The sequence below is a fragment of the Lepidochelys olivacea genome (genome assembly GCF_965140295.1).
Source record: "Lepidochelys olivacea isolate rLepOli2 genome assembly, chromosome: 1".
Classification (NCBI taxonomy): Eukaryota; Metazoa; Chordata; order Testudines; family Cheloniidae; genus Lepidochelys; species Lepidochelys olivacea.
This window is the reverse complement of record NC_140411.1, coordinates 255,106,252-255,124,696: the sequence shown is the minus strand read 5'-3', so window position 1 is coordinate 255,124,696 and position 18,445 is coordinate 255,106,252. Positions and strand designations below refer to the sequence as shown.

The 18,445-nt window shown below is 42.3% G+C and overlaps 2 protein-coding genes across 2 annotated transcripts in view; both read right to left on the bottom strand.

Moving 5' to 3' along the window:
* Positions 1-18,445, bottom strand: part of RIC8B (RIC8 guanine nucleotide exchange factor B) — a 62,649-nt gene that overhangs the window by 21,711 nt on the left and 22,493 nt on the right. Inside the window, exons 4-6 of the mRNA XM_084613702.1 lie at positions 13,151-13,245; positions 2,052-2,205; positions 593-688 (exon numbers count right to left, since the gene is read on the bottom strand). Of these exons, the coding sequence (XP_084469828.1) occupies positions 593-688; positions 2,052-2,205; positions 13,151-13,245 (345 nt within the window). The remainder of the gene's footprint in view (positions 1-592; positions 689-2,051; positions 2,206-13,150; positions 13,246-18,445) is intronic.
* Positions 10,826-12,504, bottom strand: LOC311519283 (myb/SANT-like DNA-binding domain-containing protein 7). The gene is made up of 2 exons (XM_084625657.1): positions 11,946-12,504; positions 10,826-11,360 (listed from the first exon to the last, which is right to left on the bottom strand). The coding sequence occupies exons 1-2, from the start codon at positions 12,484-12,486 to the stop codon at positions 11,275-11,277; spliced, it is 627 nt and encodes a 208-aa protein (XP_084481783.1). The 5' UTR covers positions 12,487-12,504; the 3' UTR covers positions 10,826-11,274.

Sequence of the window (18,445 nt, the reverse complement as noted above, 5' to 3'; positions counted from 1 at the left end):
CCTCCTATCTCATACACTACAGCTTCAGACTCCGCTCTAATGTTGCTGAATTGAAGGCTCTTGGCATAAGCCATGGAAGTTAGGCCCATGCAATTGAATTAAGCCAAGGACCCATGGCATCTTCTTGTAACTGAAACAATTTGTCCAGTTCCCCTCTATATTTTAACATTACAGAGGTGCCTTGTGGTTACATCCCAAGTCTTACATTTTGTATTTTTAATTTGAAGGAGAATTTAAAGTTCTTCAGTTTGTCAAATATTTTATTGTTGGATTTTTATTTGCTGATACAATAATTTAAGTCATTGTCCTGCATTTATAGGGTGACATTAATGTTCATTCCCTTTATATTACTTTGAAATCAAATCATGACATTGCACTGAAAACACTTAATGTAGATCAATATTTTTGTCATTGAGCTGACAGAAGGTAACAAAGACACTGCAGTTGCTTACGGATGTAGACATCTTTAAGAGAAATTTTAAAATCCAAGTTGCTTAATATTCAAACATCAATGTTCTCTGTGCTGTAGAAGCCTGAAAGATTTTGCTGCATATTTTATTTTCAGATTTCTAAATTTATATCTGAATCTTACCTGAGCTTTGATAAACTTCCTGATGTTCCGATGAGCTCGACAACATTCTGTTAGTAAACTGAGAACTGGAGTCAGACCCTCTCTGTAGCTGCTTCCCTAAAGTGGAATTATAAAAAAACAAACCAAACACTGGCTGAATTACAAGAGTCAGACAAGATTATATTTTATATATTATATGCATTCAGTATGGGTGTGCTTTGCTTGAAACTTTACAATAAATAATTAATGTGGCTAATTTAGTATACAGTCAAGTGGAAAAGAATAATTCTTATGTCTGCAATGACAGATTTTTCCTTCTCAGTATAATCAAAAATTCTTAAAAATGTCACCAACATATAAACTGTTACTAGTTTCACCACTCACTGCAGGGACAGCATTTCCATTAAAATCTTTTCTTTCAAGGGTTTATAATAATCTTACGTAAAGTTTCTCTCTAAATTAAATCTTTGCACAGAATATCTCATCATGAAAATACATTACTATACACAATTTGAAAAAAATGATTATGTAAACACACTACCAAAATCCTCCCCGAAATTCATAATTTCGGAATTCATTCAGTAATTCCAAAGGGACTGTTACATAAACTGCAAATTTTCAGACTAAAATTAGCTTTTAAGACAACCTAGTTTAGTTCCCTTGGAGGTCATAAAAATATTTACAACTGCTTTGTATTTTGAACATTATGTGCAGTGCACAATTTAATGGTGGCGTTTCAGCCTTCAATTCTCCTTGTGTTTTGGATTTTGGATTCACATTACTTCAACACATTTTGTTCAGCAAAGCATTTAGGCTTAATCCAAAACCCAGTGGGCACTGGATGAAAATTTTAAGTATACATTTAAATTATCTGCTGAACTCGGCCCTGATCAAGTTTTGCTGACCTTGCTTTTCTATACATAGATGGTATTCTCTGCAATGCTAACAGAAATAAAAAGTTGTCAGTAAAAGAAGACATCTCAGCCACAAGAGGCAAAATGTTCCCATCTACTGCCCACACACAGTTGTCACTTTTTATAACCACAACCATGTTTTAAACTTTATTGTACTCAAGGGATCCAGAATCAACATCACATTAGAAACTGGGTTGGAAATCAGTATGGTTTTATCATCGATAAATAAATTCTATTTGATTGAGTGGAAAATTCTCTTCTTAGCTTTGCTTTTCCTTGTTATTTTAATATTGATGTAATGAGAGAAATGGGTTTTTCTTTATTACATCACATGCCTCTTGACATTTTTCATAAATTTATGAAGAATTCTACATTAATATAATTATGATCACATGAACTTTCAAATTCCAGAATGAGTCTGACCTGCAAAATTACTGAATTTCACATCATTCTCACCCCTTAACGTTTTAAAGTTCTGGAGTAGAGATCTGGAGTTCTGATTCAAGTTCGTTTCTACTCTTACTAAGAGGCATTCCTTTTGTGAAGTCCTTCAGTGTCACACATACCTTGTCTATTCTTTTCTCCATGAAATCCAGCAACACTTGAATGGCATCCATATTCATACCATTATATTTCAAAACTGTTTCTTCTTGGGTTGATGGATTAATGAGAACATCCAAACAAGAAACTGGAATATTGCTTAAAAGGTTGATTGCATTACTGAAAGAGATTTTTATCTAGTTAGTGCTTTGATAACATATTACATGCTGTACCCAAATCATATAAGTAATTTTAACACTAACTGAAAAGTATATGCCATTACCAACACTGTTTATGTGCTTAAAAATAGACAGTGTAAGGAACTGAAAATGTAAAGCAGAATACTAACTATGCATAAACACCTACAGTTTATTTAAGATACTTAACATTAGTTCTTAATTCTCTATTCTTTCTAATTTCTTACAAGATTACCCATGTTGTGTTTCTAAAGGAGGAGAGGCAAATATAGCTGCTTTTCATTACTTCTGGCTGCTTCAGCACCCCTGATGTCAGCAGGTACTGTATATGCATAGCTAGAAGAACTGTGTTTATTACATTATTGATGCTGCACCCAGTAGGGGGAACCCACACATTGGTTTTCCAGAGGTCACATAAAATGTCTTTTTCCTTGAAATTTACAAGTTTTAGCTTTACAATACTTAAAGTTACAATAATGACTATCGGAATATTTTAAAAACAGTTATTTCATCCTCCTTGAAGAGGCAGGGGAGGAAGTCTTAAATGCTGTTCATATATCAGCACCTTTACTTGACTTCTCACGTATGGGAGATATTTAAGGCTTTTTTTTTAAAAAAAAAAGCCAACTGGAGTTCATTTCATCAAGTGCTGGATTTTAAAAAGTGATAGTTTTAGAATCCCCAAAACAGCGAGGGTCAGACTGCAATACCCTTACTCATGCTGAGTAGTAACTTACTTCATAAATAGCCCCACTGACTTCAAGCAGACTACTTGTGGCAGAAGGTACTATTCAATACAAGTGAACTGGACTGTGTCTTGATTTTTAAAACCATATTTAAGTCAGTTAATGGAGACTAATATTTATTTAATTCAAGAAACTATACCACAGGGTCCTTTTGTTATGGGAAACCACGTCAGAGTTTTACTTCATGAATTTCTGCTTTATGGTCTGGTTTATTTACCTTTTCAATCAGAGAGCCTTATTCTGCTCTTTTGACAGAACAATAAAAGTTAGATTGTATTTATAAACTTCCCCAATACATTGCTATATAGTAGGTGCTGAAAGAGAAGCACCCTCTCCATATTTACTGACGACTAACCAGCGTTTAGCAAAGTTAACAACAGATAAATCTAGAAAAGAGTTAAGAAATATTGTAGAACACAGACTCTGAAGACTACACTGCCAAAAAACAACCATGGCAGTGAGTATCAGAGTCTGGGTCTACAGACTTGAGCTCAAGGGGCTTGCACTACGGCGCTAAAGATAGTAGTACAGATGTTCTCGCCCAGGCTCTGAAGCCTAGGGAAGAGGGGGAGTTTCAGAGCCTGAGTAGGAATGTCTACATGGATATTTTTAGTGCTGTGGCGCAAGCCTGAGTCTGTAGGACACTGAGTCTCAGCCCATGCAAGGATGTTTTTTTTTGCTGTGTAGTTGTACCCTTATAGTCCTGCTAATCATAAATATCAGTGCTTGAAAAGTAGTGAATAATCTTGGCCTCAGAGTCCTCAAAGCTTTCAGAAGCCTCTACTGAAGTTAAAAACAAACACAAATCTAGCTAGGTATTACTATTGCCCCCCATCTCCATAGTATCTTGCTACTTGATATTGTGGTTCTAGTGAAAAGTCTATTGTCTAAAACTTTCAAATAATCAGATAATATTGTTGTGAATTTGTATTAGAAATTGTATTTTTGTTGCAAAAAAATGACCGTTTTCCCCCACAATATTAGCTCCCTCTCTAAATTTTGATAGTCTTTCTATTATTTTACTTTCCTTCAAAGCAGCTCTCTCTTTTAAGCAATCTAAAAGTATCCAGTTTCCAGCCACTCATACAGCAAGAAACAAAACAGAACTCAATTCAACAAATATTTGGTGGCTTCAGCCTTTTCATAGAAAGTCCCCTTTTTACTGGTTTCCTATTAAACAACTGAGTTCCCAAACACCTACAAAATTAATTTTCTGGATCACTGTGCCTGAGCTATTCTTTTCAATAAATGAAGCCCAGCTTTCTGATCTTTGTCACTTCACTGACAGTTTTATTTGTGGTAGAGGAGTGTATGAAATTCTCCAGCTACCAGGAAGTCAGTGACTATGCACAGATCTGCACAATAGCGTTTGCATTCCTACTCCAGGGGGTAGAAATACTGCGTATATTACTCTCCCCTTTCTAGCTTCCTAGAGATCATTAATCACTGGGACATGACGTCCACCCACTCAGACTCCCAGCCCCCTCCTGATATGCAAATTCAAAAGCAAAGGACTATTGAGCATGGCTGAATGCCTTGATTAAAACCTTGTTAGTGGGCTAAAATGGCACTCGCTCTAATATGTGGTGCTTTAAGCTTCTCATATTAAAGTGAGAAGCAATGATATTACAGAATTGTATTAACAGCAACAAAACAATACAGGTACTAAGTTAGTTAAGGTATTTTCTATAGAAAAACTTTCACGTATTGGTTAAAAAAAATCAAGTTGTGGTTAGTGCTTATGATGAGGGAGCAAACCAAACCATATTTCAGGTTTGGTATTTCATTTGATGTTAGTATAAAATAAGTTTATTTTGAGCTCAAATGTTCATACAAGGGCTCCTTAACAGGCTGTCCAAGTCCTGGATTTGGACACTAAAAATCAACATTTATAGGTGTAACACTCAAACTTACATGCCAACAGTAGATACTGATCTAAGCATCCACATGTGGGATTTACTCATCCTTTTAAAAATAACCACTGTTGAAAAGTGGGACACTCAGCTGAAAGTGTTGTTTATACCCTGAAGAGGGACTATAAAAATATGTTTGTGCCTCAAAGATGCCATACAAAATGTGCTCAATTTTCAAATAGAAACTTTTTTGTAACTGCCAGGCCTGCAGACTCCATCTGAAATCTGGATTCTAAAAATCAAGCTCTCTTCTCTCTGGTTTGTGCCTCATTTCCAGCAATAAAGATTCTACAATTAGAGTCTACTGTAGTTCAGAGTTCTGTTGCTGAAACATAAACCTGAAAATAAACCAGCTCATACTTTTTTATACCTAAACTGGCTCAGCAGTGCTATCAGAAGTTAAAGAGGAATAAATAAAATATATTATTAATAAATAAATAATTATTAATAATAAATAATAATAATAATTGAAAACTCTAATCTGGAAAGTAACATTTGTGTTTAATTACGACTACACCCATAGCGGACTAATGGGGTATTCAAGCTCCCAGAGGTTTATAAGGGGAATCCCCCTGGGCTAAAGCCACCCCGTTCCAAAATTGCTTTATTACACAAACATTTGAGTGAGGAAATGCCACATTCATGGTTGCTTATGAAGTCTTAACTTTGCCCCCTTGTGTGTCCAGTCTGTGCACTGGATGAGATGGAGGTCCGCGGGGTTGCGGGGGAAGGAAGCATGAAATCACATAATTAAAGACTGTATCATAATGCATATGCATAAGGGGACAGAACTGATGTTCTGCAGGCAGTCTTAAGTCCGGACTTTCTAGTGCCTGACTTTGCAACTTAAATAAATGTTCTTTTAACAGGTTTTTTGTATGCAGTTTCCTAGGGGGTGGTGCCCCACCAGACAAATATCACCTCCTCCCCTCATCACGCAATATCAGCGGGATTTGAACAGTCAGTACTTCAGTACAACTTTTTATTACTTAAGCTACAGGACTAGCTACGTTAACTGGCAACAGAAGGCGGCTGTTAGCCCAGAGAGACGGGGATAAGCTACTTCAGCCACATGCTTGGGCTGTCAGATGATATGGGGAGCCTAGTCTGAAGTTGGAGGAGCTCCTGACATGTTGTGGTGCACTCAGAGGGGAGTATAGACCACTAAGCCATGTGCCAGGTCCACCAATAGCATGTCTGCTAACTGACAAAGGCAGATGTGACAATCTCTCCAATACAGTGCTCACTCCATGGCTGCTTGTCTATTTCAGATTCAGTTTCAAGTCAGTTTGGATCTACCAACAGGGCCGGTACAAGGATGTTTCGTGCCTTCGGCCCAGGGAGCTGTGCGGCAACTCCCTCCCTCCCATCGGTCCGGGGAGCCGTGCAGCAACTCCCCACCCCAGCTCACCTCTGCTCCGCCTCCTCCCTGAGCACACCGCTGCCACTCCAGTTCTCCCGCCTCCCAGGCTTGCGGTGCCAATCAGCTGTTTGGTGCCGCAAGCCTGGGAGGGAGAGAAGCAGAGCGGGGCAGCATGCTCAGGGGAGGAGGTGGAGCAGAGGTGAGCTGGGGCAGCATGGTGCTGCCTCCCCCGCCCCGTTACTTGCTGCAGGCGGCCCTCCCCGCACCCCCCTGCCCCAGCTCACCTCCGCTCCACCGCCTCCCCGGAGCACGCTTTTGGCTGCCCCCAACCACTTGGCGCCCTAGGCAACCGCCTTGTTTGCCTAGTGGTTGCACCGGCCCTGTCTATCAAACACTTAGCAGGCTGGGACCAAAGCACATTACATGTTAGTTATCCATTTACAACAAAGCAAGACCGCAACAGTCCAAGATGGCTATACTTTACGGGGGTGATACACATAGATACGCATGGCCCTAGACTCTTGGGTGTATGAAGTAGAACTGTGGAATAACTTACCAGAAGAGATCAGACAGAACCTGCCCCTAACAATGTACTGGTCTAAATGCAAAGACCCATCTCTTTAATAATGCCTTCCTCCAGTAGTAGTATCTCCCAACAATCCACTAATCCCCTCCTCTCCCACCCCCACACACTTCAGGGGAGGATGAGAGCAAAAAACAAAAACAAGGGAGAGAGAGAATATACTGCCCTTTAGGGCACACCCAGCACTATCTTTAATTACATGGTGCTTAGGCACCGATTGCAGATATGCCTTAAATAGTCCCAGACTAATCTACACCAATTGAGCGCAGCTCTGATGCAAGATCTAGATTCCCAGCAAGTAACCCCACTGGCACTGTAGCTTTTGATAACTTTCAGTCAAATTTACAGATAGTGGTAAGGGGGTTTCAGAGTAGCAGCCGTGTTAGTCTGTATTCGCAAAAAGAAAAGGAGAACTTGTGGCACCTTAGAGACTAACCAATTTATTTGAGCATGAGCTTTCGTGAGCTACAGCTCACTTCATCGGATGCATCCGATGAAGTGAGCTGTAGCTCACGAAAGCTCATGCTCAAATAAATTGGTTAGTCTCTAAGGTGCCACAAGTTCTCCTTTTCTTTTTGGTAAGGGGGTGAAACCTATAGCATTCTTCGGAGAACTGTTGGCTCAAAGCAACATCCTCAGAAGGTTTTGCAGCTAGAAATATGGCCTTTCCAAGTTGAAATAGGCAACACTAGTGTCTGTCATTAGACAACTTGGGGACAGTGTTTGTATCTACTAGGCTCATGTGCGTCTTTGGATGTCTGTTACTTTGAGGAAGGCAAAAATAAAAAATAAATATCCCAAATAAAATTCTAGCGATTCTAAATGCACAAGAGTGGGACCCTTATCAAAATTAATTTGAATTTTTTGTGTGCTTACCCTGCAGTCAAACAGTTCAAGAGAATTTGGTGAAAGAAAAGAAAAACTTTATAGAACAAATTCCTTACGGGATCAAAAGCAACATTCGAGGAAGCTGCAGATTCCCCAAATAGCACAGGAAGATGACCTGATAACTAAGGCAGCTTAATGACATTTATACATAAATAGGTAGGACAGTGGGAAGGCAATTTAGAATTTTAACTATTCCAAACCCAGTCAAATGCAGGAGCACAGATCCAAGAGCATGAATTTATTGCAACTGATTCACCTTTTGACAAATTAGAATTTATACATGTATATGGCACTTGCCCCGCTAGTATACCAGTGTAGAAATGCTGGGCTAATGGTGACATAAAACACCAACAGAACAGTTCCACCCTAGTGCATCAAAGTTGTAGAAATATTTCTAACTTCTTTCTCTACTGATATTTATTGGGGTATGTCTACACTACAAAGTTAGGTCGAATTTATAGAAGTCAGTTTTTTAGAAATCGGTTTTATATATTTGAGTGTGTGTGTCCCCACAGAAAATGTTCTAAGTGCATTAACTCGGCGGAGTGCTTCCACAGTACCGAGGCAAGCGTCGACTTCCGGAGTGTTGCACTGTGGGTAGCTATCCCACAGTTCCCGCAGTCTCCGCTGCCCATTGGAATTCTGGGTTGAGATCCCAATGCCTGATGGGGCTCAAACATTGTCGCATGTGGTTCTGGGTACATATCATCAGTCCCCCATTCCCTCCCTCCCTCCCTCCGTGAAAGCAGCAGCAGACAATCGTTTCACGCCTTTTTTCTTGAGTTACCTGTGCAGATGCCATACCACGGCAAGCATGGAGTCCACTCAGGTAACTGTCACCATATGTCTCCTGGGTGCTGGCAGACGTGGTACGGCATTGCTACACAGCAGCAGCAACTCATTGCCTTGTGGCAGCAGACGGTACAATAGGAGTGGTAGCTGTCATCATCATGTCCGAGGTGCTCCTGGCCACATCAGCCAGGAGCGCCTGGGCAGACATGGGTGCAGGGACTACATTAGAAGTGACTTGACCAGGTCATTCTCTTTAGTCCTGCAGTCAGTCCTATTGAACCATCTTATGGTGAGCAGGCAGGCAATACGGATTGCTAGCAGTCCTATTGTACCATCTTCTGCCGAGCAGCCATGAAATGTGGATGGCTTGCAGTCCTTCTGCACCATCTGCTGCCAGCCAAAGATGTAAAAGATAGATGGAGTTGATCAAAACAAGAAATAACCCAGCTCTGTTTTGTACTCATTTGCTTTCCCCCTTCTCCCCCATCTAGGGGACTCCTTCCTCTCAGTCACACTGCAGTTAATCACAGAGAAGGTGCAGCGAGGTAAATCTAGCCATGTATCAATCAGAGGCGAGACCAACCTGCTTGTTCCAATAAGAACAATTACTTAGGTGCACCATTTCTTATTGGAGCCCTCTGTGAAGTTCTGCCTGAAATACTCCTTGATGTAAAGACACCCCCTTTGTTGATTTTAATTCCCTGTAAGCCATGTCATCAGTCACCCCTCCCTCCGTCAGAGCAACGGCAGACAATCGTTCCGCACCTTTTTTCTGTGCTGACGCCATACCAAGGCAAGCATGGAGGCCGCTCAGCTCACTTTGGCAATTAGGAGCACATTAAACTCCACACGCATTATCCAGCAGTATATGCAGCACCAGAACCTGGCAGAGCGATACTGGGCGAGGAGGCAACGTCAGCACGGTCACGTGAGTGATCAGGACATGGACACAGATTTCTCTGAAAGCATGGGCCCTGCCAATGCATGCATCATGGTGCTAATGGGGCAGGTTCATGCTGTGGTTTCCCGAGCCCGGAATCGGCGTTCAAGCACAGACTGGTGGGACCGCATAGTGTTACGGGTCTGGGACGATTCCCAGTGGCTGCGAAAACTTTCGCATGCGTAAGGGCACTTTCATTGAACTTTGTGACTTGCTTTCCCCTGCCCTGAAGCTCATGAATACCAAGATGAGAGCAGCCCTCACAGTTGAGAAGCGAGTGGCGATAGCCCTGTGGAAGCTTGCAACGCCAGACAGCTACCGGTCAGTTGGGAATCAATTTGGAGTGGGCAAATCTACTGTGGGGGCTGCTGTGATGCAAGTAGTCCACGCAATTAAAGATCTGCTGATATCAAGGGTAGTGACGCTGGGAAATGTGCAGGTCATAGTGGATGGCTTTGCTGCAATGGGATTTCCTAACTGTGGTGGGGCCATAGATGAAACCCCTATCCCTATCTTGGCACTGGAGCACCAAGCCACCGAGTACATAAACCACAAGGGGTACTTTTCAATAGTGCTGCAAGCTCTGGTGGATCACAAGGGACGTTTCACCAACATCAACGTGGGATGGCCGGGAAAAGTACAGGATGCTCGCATCTTCAGGAACTCTGGTCTGTTTCAAAGCTGCAGGAAGGGACTTTATTCCCAGAACAGAAAATAACTGTTGGGGATGTTGAAATGCCTATAGTTATCCTTGGGGACCTAGCCTACCCCTTAATGCCATGGCTCATGAAGCCATATACAGGCTGCCTGGACAGTAGTCAGGAGCTGTTCAACTACAGGCTGAGCAAGGGCAGAATGGTGGTAGAATGTGCATTTGGACGTTTAAAGGCACGCTGGCGCAGTTTACTGACTCGCTTAGACCTCAGGGAAACCAATATTCCCACTGTTATTACTGCTTGCTGTGTGCTCCACAATATCTGTAAGAGTAAGGGGAAGACATTTATGGCGGGGCAGGAGGTTGAGGCAAGTCACCTGGCTGCTGGTTATGCGCAGCCAGACACCAGGGCGGTTAGAAGAGCACAGGAGGGCACGGTGTGCATCAGAGAAGCTTTGAAAATCAGTTTCATGACTGGCCAGGCTACGGTGTGAAAGTTCTGTTTGTTTCTCCTTGATGAAACCCCCCGCCCCTTGGTTCACTCTACTTCCCTGTAAGCTAACCACCCGCCCCTCCTCCCTTCAATCACCGCTTGCAGAGGCAATAAAGTCATTGTTGCTTCACATTCATGCATTCTTTATTCATTCATCACACAAACAGGGGGATGACTACCAAGGTAGCCCAGGAGGTGTGGTGGAGGAGGGAAGGAAAATGCCACACAGCACTTTAAGCACAGCACTTTAAAAGTTTACAACTTTAAAATTTATTGAATGCCAGCCTTCTTTTTTTTGGGCAATCCTCTGTGGTGGAGTGGCTGGTTGGCCGGTGGCCCCCCCACCGCGTTCTTGGACATCTGGGTGTGGAGGTTATGGAACTTGGGGAGGAGGGCGGTTGGTTACAGAGGGGCTGTAGTGGCAGTCTGTGCTCCAGCTGCCTTTGCTGCAGCTCAACCATACACTGGAGCATACTGGTTTGATCCTCCAGCAGCCTCAGCATTGAATCCTGCCTCCTTTCATCACGCTGCCGCCACATTTGAGCTTCAGCCCTCTCTTCAGCCTGCCACCACTTCTCCCGGGTCATTTTGTGCTTTCCTGCACTCTGACATTATTTGCCTCCACGCATTCATCTGTACTCTGTCAGTGTGGGAGGACAGCATGAGCTCGGAGAACATTTCATCGCGAGTGCGTTTTTTCTTTCTTTCTAAGCTTCACTAGCTTCTGGGAAGGAGAAGATCCTGTGATCATTGAAACACATGCAGCTGGTGGAGGAAAAAAAGGGACAGCGGTATTTAAAAAGACACATTTTATAAAACAGTGGCTACACTCTTTCAGGGCAAACCTTGCTGTTCACATTACATACATAGCACATGTGCTTTTGTTACAAGGTCGCATTTTGCCTCCCCCCACCATGTGGCTACCCCCTCAACCCTCCCGCCTCCCCGTGGCTAACAGCGGGCACACTTCTGTTCAGCCACAGGCAAACAGCCCAGCAGGAATGGGCTCCTCTGAGTGTCCCCTGAAGAAAAGCACCCTATTTCAACCAGGTGACCATGAATGATATCTCACTCTCCTGAGGATAACACAGAGATAAAGAACGGATGTTGTTTGAATGCCATCAAACATACACTGCAATGCTTTGTTGTACAATGATTCCCGAGTACGTGTTACTGGCCTGGAGTGGTAAAGTGTCCTACCATGGAGGACGCAATAAGGCTGCCCTCCCCAGAAACCTTTTGCAAAGGCTTTGGGAGTACATCCAGGAGAGCCGTGAATGCCAGAGCAAATTAATCCTTTCACACGCTTGCTTTTAAACCATGTATAGTATTTTAAAAAGGTACACTCACCGGAGGTCCCTTCTCCGCCTGCCGGGTCCAGGAGGCAGCCTTGGGTGGGTTTGGGGGGTACTGGCTCCAGGTCCAGGATGAGAAACAGTTCCTGGCTGTTGGGAAAACTGGTTTCTCCACTTGCTTGCTGTGAGTTATCTACAACCTCCTCCTCGTCCCCAAAACCTGCTTCTGTGTTGCCTCCATCTCCACTGAAGGAGTTAAACAACATGGCTGGGGTAGTGGTGGCTGAACCCCCTAAAATGGCATGCAGCTCATCATAGAAGCGGTATGTTTGGGGCTCTGACCCGGAGCGGCCGTTCGCCTCTCTGGTTTTCTGGTAGGCTTGCCTCAGCTTCTTCAGTTTCACGCGGCACTGCTTCGAGTCCCTGTTATGGCCTCTGTCCTTCATGCCCTGGGAGATTTTGACAAAGGTTTTGGCATTTCGAAAACTGGAACAGAGTTTTGATAGCATGGATTCCTCTCCCCATACAGCGATCAGATCCCGTACCTCCCGTTCAGTCCATGCTGGAGCTCTTTTGCGATTCTGGGACTCCATCATGGTCACCTGTGCTGATGAGCTCTGCATGGTCACCTGCAGCTTGCCACGCTGGCCAAACGGGAAATGAGATTCTAAAGTTCTTGGGCCTTTTCCTGTCTACCTGGCCAGTGCATCCGAGTTGAGAGTGCTGTCCAGAGCGGTCACAATGGAGCACTCTGGGATAGCTCCCGGAGGCCAATACCGTCAAATTGTGTCCACAGTACCCCAAATTCGACCTGGCAAGGCCAATTTAAGCGCTAATCCACTTGTCGGGGTGGAGTAAGGAAATCTATTTTAAGAGCCCTTTAAGTAGAAATAAAGGGCTTCATCGTGTGGATGGGTGCAGGTTTACATCGATTTAACGCTGCTAAATTCGACCTAAAGTCCTAGTGTAGATCAGGGCTGAGACAATTACAGTTAAAGATAACTTCAAGGAGTGCTGCAGCTAGAATTCCTGTAAACAATTTTATCCTCAATATTTGCACAAGTACATTTTACATTTCAGTATATTCTCTCAGTCTTAAGGGTTATGCAGTTCAGGGATTACTTTTTAATCTATTTTTTGGATAGTGGATATTATTTTTAGACATTATATTGATCTGCTAATATCTAAAGAGAAATATTTAATGCTCTAACTAAAGAAGTTATCCTTCAAAAATATATTGGTTCTGTTAATTCTACCAACCTGTGCAATTCTTCAGTTTTGTCTTCAGTAGGGCCCACGGTTAATAAGCAGTGGCGAAGGATGGCAGCCATATAACGAAATTGATGAGATTCATTCTATATAAATATAAATTATGAAGATATTTTCATTTTGACGATTGCAAATGAGGGTTTCAGGTCACTAGAATAATAAAAATTAAAGATGGAAAACACCCATTAGATCATATAATCTATTTCCTACCAATAAAGGACTGCTCTTTCAGAGTTCATTTGAATGCTTGGTGCAGTCTAGTTTTAAGTTACTCTAAATCCATTATTTCCTCTGGGAGATTGTTTGGGCTAGATTCACAAACTTTATGCACCTTTAAAAAAAAGAAAATAGATCATTGGGATTCACGAAGCCTGAGTTAGGCACCTAGCCTCCCTATACAATGAATGGGGACAGACAGAAGCCTCAGAATGGGAATCACACAAGCTACTACATGGGGAGGCTTTCCACTCAAGTTAGCCAATGGGAGAGACCAAGGTAAGGGATTTGTCCTAAGCTCCTGCCCCTCTTAAGGAGCTTGGCTCTAAGTCCAGGATGCAGGGAGGTGCCTCCCTTCGCGGGGCTGGCAGTTACAAAAAAGTTTCTCTCCTCCTGGCATAGGAAACGTATGCCATTTTTGCCAGAAAATTGGGGGAGCAGGAGAATCTTCCTCATAACTTTTAGTACAATGGTTAGGGTACTCACTGGGGATGTGGGAGACTGGTGACTTAACTCCCCCCTTCACCTGAAGGGGAGATATTCTGAGGTGGGGCTCCCTCAGTCTCTGGTGTTGAAGCTGTTGTATTGTGGATAAACAATGAAAGCATCATTGGGCCAGAAAGAGAACAAGCTCTAGAATGACTTTGTAGCATGGTGGTTCGAGTACTCACCTGGACAGTGGGAGGTCCAGGATCCAATGACTAATTATTTATATACAATGGAACAGTTTCAGTAGGAGAGAGAGAATGAGGGACCCCACATCAGGCTATCCCACTGCCCAGTGGTTAGGGCACTCACCTGAGAAGTGGCAGATCCCTGTTCAAATCCTTTTTCCTCCTCAGGTGGAGGGTGAACTTGAGCCCAGGGTCTCCTACATTTAGACCACTGGGCTAAAAGTTATGACAAAGGTCCTCCTCCTCCAGCTGTTTTGTGTAAACTCATCTAGAGGGGGCAATCTGAGAGGTGAGCTCTAAACACGCATAGTAGATCAGGCCCCAGAGGCAAGTTAGATATAGGAATGCATGTAGGGCCCAAATTGCACTGGGGCTTAGGTGTCTGGATGCCCAGCATGGGGCTGCACTGAGCATGCTCAGAGGCCAAAATATAGGCATAGGGAACATTTATAGTAAAAATTTAGGAGCAGAGGAAGTTTAGGTGCCTACATGGTTTGGCAGCAGCGGAGTGAGGTTTTTGTAAATCCCACTGGGGCCTGATTCTGGGATTTAGGTGCCTAAAGTGTCAGTTAAGCATGCAAGTCCTTTTGTGCATCTAGCCCTTCCAGTCTAACATTTCATAATTAGGAAATTTATCTTGATATTCAGACTAAGTTATCCTTTGCTCAATTTCAACTCCACAACTATCTTCTCCCTTTCCCTGCCATTTACACATACCAAATTTTGGTATGTGTTACATTACCCTTAGCCCTCCTCATTCTGTGAGGTGTCACTTCTCTGTAAGCTACCCAGAATGTCTCTGCCATTTTTTGCACTCCTGTATCTCACTGCAGGTTGGTGGTTTTTTTTTTTTGGGGGGGGGGGGGGGGAGGGAGGAGGAGAAGAGGGCAATCTCATCCTGGGGGCACTAGATCTATTTCCTCTGAAAGCTGGCAGCGCCAAAATTCCCAGAAGAGGAGCCAGCCATTGGTGCCAGAGATTTGTCCCTTGCAGTAATCAGGGACAGTGGCAGCAACATTCCTTCATGGCTCCTGGGCATCAATGATGTCACTGACTGCTTTTGAAAGTTTAGACTACATACATTCCTCAGTCTGATTGGGACAAACAGCCAAACTCCTCCCTCCCCTATTCCTCAGTCTTTTTAAAACACATCTCAATCTGCTGTCCTCCATATTCCTTCTTACTCTCTTCTTTGCCCCTTCAGTCCTTCTCTTCTCCCTTATTTAACTTGTCTACTCTTCCCATTCCCACTCACCCTATCTTTGCCCTTTTTTTTAAAAATGACCTCGCCCACTCATCCCTCCCCAAAAAGCCCTAAACAGGAGCAAAAAAAATACATAATTAAAGTGTGCCAATAACCACCACAATCATTGAGTTGTATGGGTTATCCCTGTCCCCTTCCCTATTTATTTTCTTTTTGACTGTTAGTTTCTCTTGGCAATGAAGATCTCAAGTGTTTGTAGAACCTACCACAATGGGATCCAATTCTGATTGGGCCCTGGGGTGCTACTGTAATATAAACGTTAAACCATCACCACCTCGTCCTCCAATTTGATACTCAAGATCAACTCTATTCTGGCATTGCTACTTTGAAATTATTTCCTGCCATTGAATTCTGGTGTTTCAGATACAGGTTGAGGTTGAATCTCATTTTGAGCTCATAGGAATAAACTCTTTAGATCCCTTTATAATTTTTCCATCCTCCCGGATGTTTGCAACGTCTCCTAATTCTGCATCGCCAGCACACTTAATTAGTGTACTGTTTACCTCTTTTCCTAGATCATTAAAAAGGATGTTAAACAACACTTTGCCCAACAAGGATCCTTTGGGGAATGTTAAAGTTTAGAACTAGAGAGAATAGCTTTTACTGAAGTGTTGTTTGGCTTTGGAAACCTTTAGCAAATAAGTTACTATAAAAGCTCTATCTTGAAATACAAAATAAAATTTCTAAGCCTAGAAGAGATCCAATACTCATGTGATAGAAAATAGAGTGACCCAATGCAACAGTACTTCCCTTTTCCCTTCTTCATTATGCTCCCTCAGCATAAGCTGTTTCTTCAGTTCAGACTGGCTTGTTTGGCTTGTCCAGGGGCAAAGTTCTGAGATGAAACCTCCACTTTTCTAAAGATATTCCCCCAACTGAATCAGTAGGAAATGCCACTGCTGAGACTGCCAGTTCCCACACGCACAAAACTCCATCGTTTTTGAGGTTTCAGTGCGAGAAAGCATTGGGAAAGATGCCGTCTCAACCTTCTTAAAAACTCCACAGTATCTGTAATCATACCCTTCCTTTCAGGTGTCAGAAAACGAAGACAAAATAACCAAGAGTTGGCCAGATAGCTAACTGTTGATCCTTCCCTATAGTTCAGCCGCACCATGGTTTCACTTGATAGTCCACAGGACTTTGGGAAGTCTGTTGCAATATCAAATGGGCTCATGTTGGAAAAATTCAAGGAACCAAACAGTTTCTAAGAGCTTACTTCAGTGGCCTAGATCAGAGGTAAGACTACTTTTCATGCGATACGTCCCTAATTACAGACTACCTACCTAAAAAGATACAGGTGCAGACATTAGTGCGCTGTGACTGCTAAGAGATACCATATTCAGCTTCAATCTTTATGTTCTCAAGGAAGAAGACAGTGATGAACTACTCCCCTTTCAAAAAACACAGGAAGCCCAACTTGCTGCACAGTCACTATTTTGAAAACCAAACAAACGTTGCATGGAGAAAAATGCTTGAGGCTACAAATTCATCTTACCAGGGCAAGTGATAGCTTCAGTGAATTCTGCTCTATATTTTAACAGATAGGCAAGACCCAGGAGTATGTGGTCTATCCTGTCTTGAAAATATACTGAAAGATCTGGTGATCAAAATTATAATAGACATCCCCCTTTTGTGACAGCTGCAGTTCCCTGCAAGTCAACCAGTTCCAGTATGATCAGGTCTTATACAGGCTTAATGTGAGGTGTCATCTGATTTAGATATTTTTAAGCAAGGTGCCCATGTCCATGAGAGGTAGTTGCTTTATATTCAAAAGGATATTACATAATTTCTGTAGTCCCTTCGTCAGGAGATAAAACCTTCATCTGGTGCTACTGGAAACCCTCAGAGATGGAGAAGTAGAACTTATCAGCATCAAGACTTAGGTTTCAGAAGAAGGAGTTGCTACCCATGAAGTAAACACATAACATGGCTTGAGTCTACAGTTTAACATCTTTGATTTTATGACCAGGTAATTCTGTCTGAGGGAAATAAAGTCATTTATTTTCACCCAACTTCTTTCCAAATGCATACATTTATACAGCATGCATTTATATATAAATAAAATATGACCTCCTAAGTGCATATACATGCATGCATATTATACACACACTTACACTTAGGAGGTCATATTTTCCACCCCTGAGCACACACATTTAATGCTACTGTTTGTCTAGACAAAGGTAAGGCATCTCTTCCTGTCAAGAGAGACTTTTTAATTATTGAGGTTGTAAGTCAAAAGCAAGAGCAAGAAAAGTCCCTCGCTTTCTTGTGGATTATCCAAGAGTCTGAAGACTATGCTATCTACTGTGACATTCAGACCTAAACTTTTTTCTATTTTGGGAGTTACATTTTTCTTCAGGGCCCCATAATTTTGGAAAATTTTTAACTGAATTGTTAATTTCAAAACTCTTTTCAAGTCCCACATTCCTGGGTGAGTAATTCATATCCGGGCTCTCATGTTCTTAGGATTGTTAACCTCTCTGCAGATTAGTCTAACACACTGACCTTACACAAAAGAATCTCTGCTTGATAATTAAGACATTTGTTTTGAGGTTTAACTATATGGCAAAATTACTATAGTGTAAATACCTTCTCTTTAGACTTACCAGTTGTAATCATATTTACAGTGCTTGACTTGAAAGAGCTTACAATATAATTTTAAGATGTGACACAAGTGGGGTAAACAACAAAAAAGAGGGGAGGACAGGAAGGCTGATGTATCATATTCCAGGTGCCATAGGTTCTCTCGAGGCAACTGGTTTGACATTCAGCAAGAGAAAAGGTAAATCCTATTTAAAAATTATACCAACAAGGTGCATGTATTGCTTCTCATCATTTAACATCTTAAGGAAAAAAGCACACCTCTTTCCCTCAAACAATTACTTGTTCTTAAAAAAAGCTGATCTGTTTGTAATTGTGTCCACAGAAAAACAATCAGGTCATTGTTCCACAGCCTTAATTGCTGGCTATAATCCCGAGAGATGGTCATCTGAACAACACACATTTAAAGAAAAAAGTTATCCTAACCAACATATATTTTAATGTGCTTAACTAGTGCTTATTTCCCTTTGGAAACCTTAAACTCTCATCCAGCCTCATTCTCATTAGACATTCAACTGCATATTTGAGTTT

Excerpts from the sequence above, each read along its gene's own strand:
- LOC311519283 (XM_084625657.1), bottom strand. The coding sequence starts at position 12,486 with ATGATGGAGTCCCAGAATCGCAAAAGAGCTCCAGCATGGACTGAACGG. Across the intron at positions 11,361-11,945 it reads AGGCGGAGAAGGGACCTCCG|CTGCATGTGTTTCAATGATC; the intron begins GTGAGTGTACCT and ends TTCCTCCACCAG.